The sequence below is a fragment of the Solanum stenotomum genome, chromosome 5, assembly GCF_019186545.1.
Source record: "Solanum stenotomum isolate F172 chromosome 5, ASM1918654v1, whole genome shotgun sequence".
NCBI lineage: Eukaryota > Viridiplantae > Streptophyta > Magnoliopsida > Solanales > Solanaceae > Solanum > Solanum stenotomum.
In genome coordinates this window covers 18838133-18851029 of record NC_064286.1, presented here as the reverse complement: position 1 = coordinate 18851029, position 12897 = coordinate 18838133, and the positions used below count along the sequence as shown (strand labels likewise).

Here is a 12897-nt window from a genome sequence, read left to right as displayed (position 1 = left end):
TAAACCGAAAACCCTAAACCTTAAACCCCTTAACCATAAACTGTGAAACCTAAATCATAAACCCTAACCCCTAAGCCCTAATCTTAAACCCTAACCCTAAACCATAAACCACAAACCCTAAACCCTAAACACTAAACCCTAAACCCTAAACCTTAAACCTTAAACGCTAAACCCTAAACCCAAAACCCTAAAGCCTAAACCATAAAACCTAAACCCTAAACCCTAAACCTTAAACTCTAAACCATAAACCCTAAACTCTAAACCCTAAACCTTAAACCCCTTAACCATAAACTATGAAACCTAAACCATAAACCTTAACCCCTAAGCCCTAATCCTAAACCCTAACCCTAAACCATAAACCACAAACCCTAAGCCCTAAACACTAAACCCTAAACCCTAAACCCTAACCCCTAACCCGTAAACCCTAACCCCTAAACACTAAACCATAAATCCCTAAACGCTAAACCCTAAACCCTAATACCTAAACCCTAAACCTTAAACCCATAACCATAATCCCTAAACACTAAACCCTAAACCGTAATCCTAAAAGTTAAATCTTAAACCCTAAACTCGAAATCTTAAACCTTAAACCCTAACCTAAACTATAAATCATAATCATTAAACCCAAAACCATAAACCCTAAATCCTAAAAATGAAACCCAAAACACTAGACCCTATACCCTAAACCCTAAACTCTAAACCCAAAACCCTAAAGCATAAACCCTAAACCTTAAACCCTAAATCCTAAAGACTAACCCTAAACCCTAAATCCTAAACACTAAAACTAAACCCTGAGCCCTAAACTTTAAATCCTAAACCCAAAATCCTAAATCCTAAACCATAAAACCTAAACCTTAACCCTAAACCCTAAATCCAAAATCCTAAACCCTAAACTCTTAACCCTAAACCTTAACCCTAAACCCTAAACGCTAAATACCAAACTCTAAACCCTAAGCCCTAAACCCTAAACCCTAACCCCTAACCCCCTAAACCTAAACCTTAAACCCTAAACCCTAAATCCCAGACTCTAAACACTAAGCCATAAACCCCGAACCCTAACCACTAAACCCTAAACCCTAAACCCTAAACCATAAACCATAAACCCTAAACCCTAAACACTAAACCATAAACCCTAAACCCTAAACACTAAACCATAAACCCTAAACCCTAACCCCTAAACCCTAAACCCTTAACCCTTAACCCTAAACGCTAAACCCTAAACCCTAAAACCCAAAAACCTATCGCTTTTCTATTTTCCAAATTTTTTCTCTCTCTAAAAATCTGCTCTCAAAAAACGCTCTCAAACAGGCGGAAGTACTTCTGTTCACCGGAATGGCCACAGAGCCGCCGGGAATGGTGTTCCGACCATCGGACCAGTCCCATTCGACGCGCAATTCCAACATTGATAAACCCCAGCTGGGCGCTTCACCAGAATCATCAGCTAACTCTTCGAAATTGCGAAGAATTGAAGCGATCCATGTCGCGATTTCTGAAGAGGAGTTAGACTGGGCTCGAAAAATTATGTCCCTCGAAAAATCTGGAATGATTCGTGTTAATTCAACTGAAAATCATGAATCTACATCAAAGGATCTATCTCCAGTCCAAAAATCAAATGATTCCATCACACAAATTCAGAGATCCTTGAAGGCGAATTCTGGAGAAATCGCCGCGATATCGCCTGACGTGCGCCTTCAATTTCGATCGTCTTCCGATGAGAGAAACGAAGCTGCAACCACTGGGGAATCTTCCCCATGTCTAGGAGTACATCTCACTGAAATTTCGAACCGTTTTGACGGTGAAATCTCCGGCGACATAAATTCCGGCAACATTGTCGGAGTTCTGGGCAACAACGGCGATGCAGAGCCATCCCAAAAGATCCCCTGCGATGAGAACAACATTCCTAAGGTAATAAAACCATTAATGCAACAGCAAATTAATGTACATTCGTCTTCTGAATTGCAGGGACAAATTTCAGCAACCATGGATGATCATATCAGTGAGGAGAGACTTGAACCAGCTCGAATTACAGGTATATTGAATCAGGAAAACAAGCAGGAAAGGGAACATACTCCAAATCACATGAGAGAACCAATGCAGCTTGCTCAGGAGCAGTTGAGTCTAAAAGAGACTTCAGATGTGTCAAGACAAATGCAGGGAGATGGAAATGCATCACCCCGTCAAACTCAGGAAGCACAACATACAATCACTAAGGTAATAACAAAGGCACCACAAGAGCAATATTATGGCAATGGAGGGAAAGCCGTTTGGAAGGTGAAAGACAAGATCAACTCCAATGAGAACACTATGCAGCATAGCAAAGAGTATGGAGGGACACAACCAACTAACACCACCAAGGAGACGGCAGGTAAGTCATCTAACGTTGCTCCAACTAATTATGATCTCCAATTCCCACCTTATAATAATAGTCATAGTAGCCAAAATGTGCATGAGAAAGGCCATCTTTTGGTGCAGAATAGAGCGAAAGATCAACCTGAAAACAGCATTCAAAAAGGCCCTGATATAGACTATCGTATTCCCCCTCCCATAAAGGTCTCCTCTAATTTTGACATCCACAGAACCACCCACCAAAGAAACAACCAAAACAGCCCCAGACAGACTCAAAATCGAACCCCCGTCAATAACCCCTCCACCAGAAATGCCACACACCAAATTCCTGACCCTGCCCCCCCAACTGTGACCCAATCTTTAGCTGCTAGACTTAGAGCCAACCAAATTAAGAATGACACCCCTTTGGATATAACCTCCCCTATCATTACCACTAGACAAGGTTATCCTTCTATAACCTTCCATGAAGAGGATTTCATGCTTAAGATGCCAGGAAGGTGTAAGTATACTCTAGTGGGTAAATTTTCCAATGCTATGCCCAAAATGGAAACTATTAGAAGGAGCTTTATTGCACAAACTCAACTCACTGGAGGGGTCAAGATTGTCCATTTCAATTCAAGACACATTTATATCGACTTGGACAATGAAGCTGATCACATTGCAGTCTGGACAAAGCAGAAGATGTTCATTGCTGGCCATTTAATGAAACTATAGGTATGGACCCCTACCTTTAAACCAGCTGAAGAAACCCCTATACTGCCCATCTGGATCACCCTGCCAGAACTCCCATGGCACTGTTACTATATGGATATACTCACCCCTTTGCTGTCCCCTATTGGTAAGGCACTTTACCTAGACTCGGCCACCATGCAAAAAACTAGGGGTAGTGTTGCTAAAGTGAGGGTCAAAATTGATATCACCAAAGAAAGACCTCAACATGTGTGGTTGGGTTTTTCTGAGAAGGACCCCTCTTTAGGCAAGTGGCAAATTATCGAATTTGAGGATGTTCCTCCTTACTGCCTGTACTGTAAGCATCAGGGCCATATAATTGGAGAATGCCCCTTGAAGGAAAGAGATGAGGAATTTAAAAAAAGAAAAAATGAGGAAGCAGTTAAGAAGGGACAGGAGAAGCAACTGAATCAGACTTTGAAAGGTAATCAGCAACTTGACGATAACAAAGCAAAAACACTCTCAAATAGGCAAACCAATACAGGAGGATCAGCAGAGGAACATACTATGCAAAAGGAGGAACAATGGCAAACTCAAACTAGGAGAAAAAATAAAACTCAACAGCAAATCCAGGCTCCAGGTAAGAAACAAATCCCACAGGTACAGGTACAGCAGGCCGGAACTCCTCATGACCAACAGGCAATGCAGAAACCAGGTATGAACTCTGTAACTCCTGTGATTGACATTGAGGAATCTGGTGATCAGATTTCAGCTCCCCCATCCCCTGTAATTGGTGTTGTTGAGCATTGTGTTGACAATGTAGCCCCTACCCCTGTAATTCCCTCTGTTGTGGCTGATGAAGTTGTTGGAGGGAGGATGGATGTAAAGGAGAAAACCTCTAACATGCAGGAAGGGGAACCTATGGGAAGGGAATTGTCTCATGTTTTGCATGGGAACCAAACGACTGACCTTAGGATTGACCCTCAAGCCTCTTCTACCTCTGTAAGTGCTGTCCAACAGCATCAAGAACAAAATGTCTGCCTACAGGTACACAATACTAGAGAGACGGATAATCAACCCAAAGGTGCTATGGCTAAGGATATGGGCAACAAGGCAAGCTCTAGTAAACAGGTGGACACTCCTAAAAGCAAGAACAAGCCTAGTAAGAAAAAAAGAGAAGCTACCAAGAGGAAAAAGGCTGAACAACAACACCAAGAAAACAATCCTACAGACAACCACCATGAAGGAATAAACCCTTGCAAAAAATTCATCATGGTGGACCAGGTGATGGATGTAGTTCCTCTCAAAGCTCAATACAACACCCCTACCCCGGGAAAACCCCCTGATCAGACCAAGATAACTATAAGAGATGAGTATGAGGTGGAAGTTTCTGAAGAGGAAATAGATGAAGACACTCTACCTGTAAATGCTCAAGATGATGATGATGAAGTTAGTGAACTACTTATCAAAGCATTTAGTCCTAATAAGGACTCAGAATTTGACAAGGAGTTACAACAGGTCACCAGCAAGCAGGGACTCTCTCCCAGGGGCATACACTTGGACAGGCTTCCTCTCAAAAAACCATCTCCACCCACTCCTGTAACTGCAGGAAGACCAAACACTAGACTTTTCACCTCTAAATCATCTCAATGATTAGTACAATCATATGGAATGCTAGAGGAATAAACACCCAACGTGTTATCGAAAGACTCAAAAATCTCAAAAATATTCACCAAGTATCGATGATTGCAGTACTGGAACCTTTCTCTGACAATACCCAAATTAATCTGTTCAAAAGTTTGCTTGTTATGGATCATGCGATTAGTAACATCAATGGAAAAATCTGGCTTTTTTGGACTAATGAGATCACTTGTAATGTGATTGAAGCTGATGAACAGCAGATTTCTTGTGAACTTAACCACACAGAAGCACCTGAGACCTACATCACGACTTTTGTGTATGCCAAGTGTAAAGAATATCTCAGAAAACCACTCTGGGATAGACTCCTTCATCTTGCTGATACTAAGGATACCTTTCCTTGGTGTACAGTGGGAGACTTTAATGTTATTACTGATATTGATGAAAAGCTGGGGGGCATCCCTTATAACATGAGGAAAAGCTTAGATTTTATTGGAGTTATTGAAGCTTGTGGACTCATGGATTTGGGGTTTAATGGACCTAGATTCACCTGGTCTAATCAAAGAGGTATTAATTTCAGAATCTGGAAAAGGTTAGACAGGGCTATGGTGAATGATAGATGGTTGAAGGATATGCCTCAGACTAATATTACTCATCTTCCATCTGTGGGGTCTGATCACTGTCCACTTCTGATGGAAATGAATGCCAGGCCTGATAACCACATTAAATATTTCAGATTTCTCAATTGCTGGGCTGATCAACCTTCCTTTACAGAGACTGTTACAGATTGCTGGAAAAGGCCTATAGAAGGAAATCCCATGTGGACCTTTCATCAAAAAATGAAGAGACTGGCAGCTACTCTCAGTGTCTGGTCTAAAATGCAAATTGGTGATAACTATGCCAAGGTTAAAGATTTTGAAGCAAGAGTCAAAGAGGCTGAAGACAACCTCATCCACAATAACACAGAGGAACAGAGGTCAAAATTACATGGTATTAATGCAGAATATATCAGATTCATGAAGATGGAAGACTCTATTCTTAAACAAAAAACTCAGTTGCATTGGTTTAGAGAAGGGGACAGCAACTCAAAATACTTTCATGCGTTGATTAGAGGCAGAAGGAGAAGGCTGTTTATTCACAAAATCCTCAACGACAATGCCGACTGGGTACAGGGAGATGAACAGATTGCTAAGGCTGCTTGCGAACACTTTCAGAATATCTTCACAGGGGAGGAAAAATTTATAGATGAAATTCCCATGAATTGTATTCCAAGAATGGTCGATCAGGTGCAAAATGATAGGATGAAAGAATTACCTACTATGGAGGAACTAAAGGAGGTTGTTTATTCCATGAATCCCAATTCAGCTGCTGGACCTGATGGAATGAATGGATATTTTTTCCAGAAATGTTGGAGTATTATCAAAAAAGACCTGCTGGCAGTTATTCATGCTTTCTTCAGTGGTCAAATGCTCCCCAAATATTTCTCACATGCCTGCCTAGTTCTTCTTCCCAAGGTGAAAAATCCCAATAAACTCACTGAGTTTAGACCCATCAGCTTGAGCAACTTCACCAACAAGATCATTTCTAAGCTACTATGTCTCAGACTGACTCCTATCTTACCTAGCCTGATTTCCTCTAATCAATCCGGCTTTGTTAAGGGTAGGAGTATCTCTGAGAACATTATGTTAGCCCAAGAAATCATCCACCAGCTCAAACAACCCAATATCGGAAGCAATGTAGTAATCAAACTTGATATGGCAAAAGCCTATGACAGGGTCTCTTGGTCATATATTTGTCTAGTCCTTCGGAGAATGGGCTTTGATGAAGTCTTCATAGACATGGTTTGGAGAATTATGGCAAACAATTGGTACTCTATTATTATTAATGGCAAGAGACATGGCTTCTTTCATTCCACCAGAGGCCTTAAGCAGGGAGACCCCCTATCCCCAGCCCTATTTATTTTAGGTGCTGAGGTACTGTCAAGGTCCTTGAATAGACTTTTTCAGAATCCCCTTTATCATGGTTTCCATATGGAAAGGAGAGGCCCTCAGATTAATCATCTGAGTTTCGCAGATGACATCATTATATTCACCTCTGGGAGGAAACATTCTCTCAAACTTATTATGCATACTTTGGCTACTTATGAGAGGATATCTGGCCAGCTCGTCAACAAAGCAAAAAGTCATTTTATGCTTCACTCCAATGCTTTCAGAACCACCAGTGACAGGGTCAGAAAATATACGGGATTTCATCAGAAAGATGCCCCTCTCACATACCTAGGATGCCCTTTATTTGTTGGCAGGCCTAGGATAATCTACTTCTCGGAGCTCATCAACAAGGTAGTTAACAAAATCACAGGATGGCAATCAAAACTTTTGAGCTTCGGGGGCAAAGCAACTTTGATTAAGCACGTGTTACAATCACTCCCTATCCACATATTAGCTACTACCTCCACACCTTCAACTGTTATGAAGCAAATTCAAGGCACTATGGCTGACTTCTTCTGGGGGTGGAGGAATGACAAGAAGAAATACCATTGGTCCTCATGGAAGAACTTAAGTTTTCCCTATGATGAAGGAGGAATTGGAGTACGACTTATGAGTGATGTATGTCGAGCATTCCAATTCAAGCAATGGTGGACATTTAGATCCAAGCAAACACTGTGGGGGGATTTTCTAAGGGCAAAATATTGCCAAAGATCCAATCCTATAAGTAAAAAATGGGACACTGGTGAATCCCAAGCTTGGAGACTGATGATGAAGAACAAACATGTTGTGGAAAGTCACATTCAATGGAAAATCAGAAATGGGTCTTGTTCCTTTTGGTGGGATAACTGGCTGGGAGTAGGCCCGTTGGCTCAATACACCACTGCTAGCAACAGGTTTAACAACGAACCAGTCTCTGATTTTATTGAGGAAGGTCAATGGAACATGAACAAGGTGATCCAGTCAGCCCCTCCTGGTCAGGTACACAATATCCTCTCTACTCAGTTACAGCTTCAGAATGGACAACCTGATCTGGCAGTGTGGAATCCCAATACCAGTGGCCAGTTCACTGTGTCATTTGCATGGAATTGTATTAGAGAAAAAAGGGAAAAAACCAAGTTCAACACCTGTACCTGGCAGAAAAATATTCCATTCAAATGTTCCTTTTTGCTTTGGAGAGCTATCAGAGGAAAACTCCCTACTAACGAGAAGCTCGCAAGCTTTGGAATCGAACCTAGTGAATGCCACTGCTGTCACTCTCCAGGTACAGATACCATCGAACATATCTTTAATTCAGGGAATTTTGCCAAGAATGTTTGGAAGTTTTTTGCAACCGCGTTAGGCATTCAAACTGATCCCTTACCTCTAAGAAACATGATCATGAGGTGGTGGAGTTTGAATCATAACAATGAAGCACACAAGCTCATCTTACAATCTACTCCAATCTTTATTTGTTGGAATTTATGGAAAAATAGATGCGCTAAAAAGTATGGTAGAAAACAGTCCAACATGGCAAGGGTCAAACATCTTGTGATTTTAGACACCTTCAAACTGCTGCATACTGCCTTCCCCTACATATCCTGGCCATGGGAATGGAGTAAGCTATGTACACTCATTGAGAAGTGTACCCACGACATCAAGGTGACTGTTGTCCAGTGGATTAAACCTCCGGACAGATGGACTAAACTAAACACTGATGGGAGTGCACTGTCCAATCCGGGAAGCACAGGTGCAGGAGGGATTCTTAGAAATCATTTTGGAGATATTATATTTGCTTTTTCAGCTCCTTTAGGCGAAGGAACGAACAACAAAGCTGAGATAGAAGCAGCTATATTTGGCTTATCATGGTGCGTACAGTTGAAATATAAGAAGGTAATCCTTGAAGTTGACTCTCAACTTCTGGTAGACTGGCTTATGAACAATACAGCAGTTCCATGGTCCATCTCATCCCAGGTGCAAAAGCTTCAACATCTCATCACTCAATTCACACACTTCAAATGCATTCATACTCTCCGAGAAGCCAATTTTGTCGCAGACTCTCTCTCCAAACACAGCCACCAGCTGACCACCCCCCAGTTATACTTCAGCATCCAGCAGCTCCCTAGACTCGCAACAACATATCTCCAACAAGACATTACAAGTATGGCTAGTTTCAGAAGAAGGAAATTGAAGAGAATTAAGGAACCGCCTTAAAATCATCTCCTGTAAAGAAGGATTTGTAATGGAGCTGGAACTCATTCAAATCCGCCCATCATTAATTTTTGTCATCATCAAGTTGGTCACACTCACGTTAGGTTAGTCCCTAGTTGAGTCTTTTCTTTTACTTTACTTGTAAGGGGAGAGTCTCCCTTATTTATGCTTTCCTAGAATCTTTGTATTGAGAGGAGTCCTCTCCCTAGGTGCATAGTTCTAGGTTTCTTCTTTTAGTATGGGAATGAGTCGACTAACCTTAGTAGGTAGGTCGACTTCTGACCCACCATAGGATCGGAGGTTAGGTTTATGTCCCCCTCCTTGTATATTTTTTTGAGCTCTTTTTGAGCTTTTATTTATGTTAAGGCCTGGGGGTGTTGCTAAGCCCCTGACCCCCCCAAGGGTCGTTCAAAAAAAAAAAAAAAAAAAAAAAAAAAACCCAAAACCTAAACCCTAAACATATCGCTTCCTCATTTCCTAATTTTTTTCTCTCTCTAATTTCTCTCTCTACGCGGGATTCTCTCAAAAATCAGCACAGCTGCTACAGTTCCAACGGCTAATTCATCTGCTGGAATGGCGCGTGCGCCGCCGGTAAGCCTTTTCAGGCCGCCGGACCAAGGCCATCTAAGGCGCTCTGAGGAGACGAACAAAACCCAACAAGAAGCATCATCTAATTCATCCTACAACTCTACGAAATCGCGAAATACTGAGGCGATGAACATCGCGATTTCAGAAAGGGAGATGGAAGAAATTCAGAAAATTATTTCCCTAGGTCAAGCTAACCAGATTCAACGAAAACTTTTTATTGGGAATGAATCTCCTAATCAAGGGCTACAACATACTCAAAAATCACATGATTCTATCCAGCCATCTGTGAGATCTGGTGAGGCGAATTCTGGAAGAAAAGACGCACAGTCGCCGGAACTTCACCTTCAAATTCGTCCACCTTCCCACCATCTTCAAGGCGAATTGACCACTGGGGTTTGTTCACCTGGTGAAGAAGTGCGTTCCATACCAAGCTCAGTTAAAATGGCCGGTCAAATCACCGGTGACATGAAATCCGGTAAGCATGTAGTCGAAGACGATGACGGCGCCAATGGAGGCAACTGCTCGTTGGATGAGGAGGTCCATCTGACCAACATATCCACAAAATTAGTTCAAGAACACAGCCAGAATAAGAGCACAACGAGCTTACTCAACTCTACAACCAATTCACGAACTGAACTGGACGAACATAACTGCAGACGCGAAGAACAACAAGAAGGAATTTTTTCCCAGGACCAAGCAGGGCCTAATGGTCAAAAGCAAGGTCACAATACTTTAGGGAACCAACACATGGAGATGGAAGTTCCACAAGTTGTTACGCGAGATTCCCAGGGCCAGAATGATCACCGGCACATGACAAACACTACTAATTTGGAGGTCATTGATGTGGGAAACTCATCACAGTTCTCCTTTGGAGTGAAACCTGTAGGCACAATTCTCAGCAATGGAAGACAATCAGAACCAGGTATGAATCCTACGATTAACAATGCACTATCTCATGGCTCCGTGCAGGAACATCAGTAAGCAAATATTGCTCCCTTGAGCACAAAATCAAACATGGAGAACATTCAGGCAGGTAAGTCAACTAACTCTAACTCTAGTAATAATATTATTAACTTGAGTAGTAGTGAAGATCATGTGGTCGAGAGTGCAAATGGGCAAAAGAGTATAATAAGGGATGAACAGGAAATGGGCAAAGGAAATAATGTCTCACAACAACAGGAACATGGACATCAAGATAGAGTCGGAGGAAAAAATTTAACTCAGCCAATTGAACATGGAAGGAACACTGAACCAACCAGCTACCATAGAGATTTCCCAAAACTTTCTAGCAATTTTGATAGGCATATCACTTCTAACCAGCAAACCCAGCAAATCCAGCAACCCAATCAGTCCAAAGAACCCGACACTTCCAACGAGAACCAAAAAACCAAACAGGCCCCAAGTGTCGAACCTGCTCCATACACTGTGGTGGAAACTCTAGCTGCTAGGCTCAGGCAAATCCATGCTACGCAAACCATTCCTATTGAACTTGTTCCACCCAAGCACACTAGTAAACAAGGTCAGCCTGCCGTGATCTATGACATGGATGATTTCATGAATAAGTTAGCCGTAGACTGCAAATATACCCTTATAGGTAAGTTTAGTACCACCATGCCAAAGATAGAACTCATCAGGAAGAGTTTCATCCTACAAACTCAACTGAATGGGGGGGTCAATATTGCACATTTTAATGCTAGACATGTATTTATTGATTTGGAAAATGAATTGGATTATAACACGGTATGGACACAACAGCGAATGACCATTGAGGGCAAACTCATGAGAATACAAGCCTGGACACCCAACTTTAAGCCTGAGGAAGAAACACCCATTGTTCCCATATGGGTATTGCTGCCAGGTCTGCCATGGCATTGTTTCAAAAAAGAGTTCATCACACCCCTGCTGGAATCAGTGGGCAAAGTCCTCTACTTAGATACGGCATCCATTAACCGAACTAGAGCTAGTATGGCCAAGGTTAAAGTGCAAGTAGACCTCACCAAAACTAGACCTCGGCACATCTGGATAGGCTTGGATGAAGAGGATCTCACTATAGGGAGATGGCAACCAATTGAATACGAAAACATCCCTCCTTACTGTGCATACTGCAGGCACCAAGGTCATATGATAGGGGATTGCAATTTCAAAATAAGAGATGAAGACCTCAAACGTAGAAAAGAATTAGGTGCAGAGATGAAAAACTAGGTAAGAACGAGCAGGGGCAGCAAGGAAATGAGCATAGACAAGTCAGGTCACAGGAGCAAGAGGAACAACAACATCGAAACACCACAGAAGGGAACACAACTGAGCAGCAAAAGGAAGAAGAATGGCATGTGTCAAGAAGAAAAAACAACAAAGCACAGGAGGAAAAAACACAGAAGGCAGTGTGGAGACCTACCTCACCAAAGAACAAAGTTCCAAGAGATCAACCTCAGCTCATAGCTCAGCAAAAAGGTATACAGAATAACTCCAATCATAATATCTTTTCTAATCTTAGCATGCAGGAAAAACAGTCCCAGGATACACAGGGTCATAACAGCAATGAAGGGAAAGCAACACAAGATTCACAAAGCAAGTCGCAAAAAGACCACAACCAAAAAGAACAAATATTGCAAACAAAAATCCAAGCAAATAACAAGAGCACAGGTATTGACTCAATGCTCCCAATTCCCACAATCCCCAATATTTTAACATCTAATGATACTGTTGAAGTTGAAGGAGGGATGGAAGGGGGATGTCAGGAGAGCCACACTAACCTGCAGGAAAAGGGGTCCAAAGGGGGGAATTTGTCTCATGTTATGCATGAGGGTATACACCTTGACCATAGTCCTGACCTTAGAGCCTCTGCTACCACTGTTGTCCAGCTTCACCAACAGGTACAGCAACAGGTAAATTCAGGGCCAAGGAATCTGATTAGTACTGAAAATAATAAAGAAAAGCAGCAAGTAAGGGCAGGAACTGCAGACAACCAGAACAAAGGAGCCATGGCAAAAGATATGGGAGCCAAAGCGAGCACTAGCAACCAAGGAAATGCTTCCAAAAGCAAGAACAAACCCAGTAAGAAAAAGAGAGAAGCTGCCAAAAAAAGACAGAGCATACAACAGGATAATGTCCAGCAGGGGGAACCACAAAAAGAAGGGGAAATTTGCAAGAAGTTCATTATGGTTGATGAACACTTGGGCATGGATATTACCCCTTTACAAACACAATACATGAATTCTCCAATTAAGGTCCCTCCTGATGACAGGTCTGCAAAGTGCCGCCTGAACACAGGCCCTATAATAGATGAATATGCTGTTGATAACTCAGAGGACGAACCAGATGGGGATAATCAGTCGCTCAAAGATAATGATGAGGATGATGAGACTAGTGAGCTTCTTATTAGAGCTTTTAGTCCTCACCCTAATAAAGAATTTGCAGAGGAAATTCAACAGGTGGCTAATAATCAGGGACTATCACCTAGAGGGCTACACCATGAGAGATT

At 42.0% G+C, this 12897-nt stretch overlaps 1 protein-coding gene across 1 annotated transcript; it reads left to right on the top strand.

Annotated features, from left to right (window-relative positions):
* The first annotated feature begins 4757 nt into the window (after positions 1-4757).
* Positions 4758-8831, top strand: LOC125863742 (uncharacterized). Its single transcript, XM_049543760.1, has one exon. It carries the CDS (start codon positions 4758-4760, stop codon positions 8829-8831), a length of 4074 nt encoding a protein of 1357 aa, XP_049399717.1.
* Positions 8832-12897: the final 4066 nt, after the last annotated feature.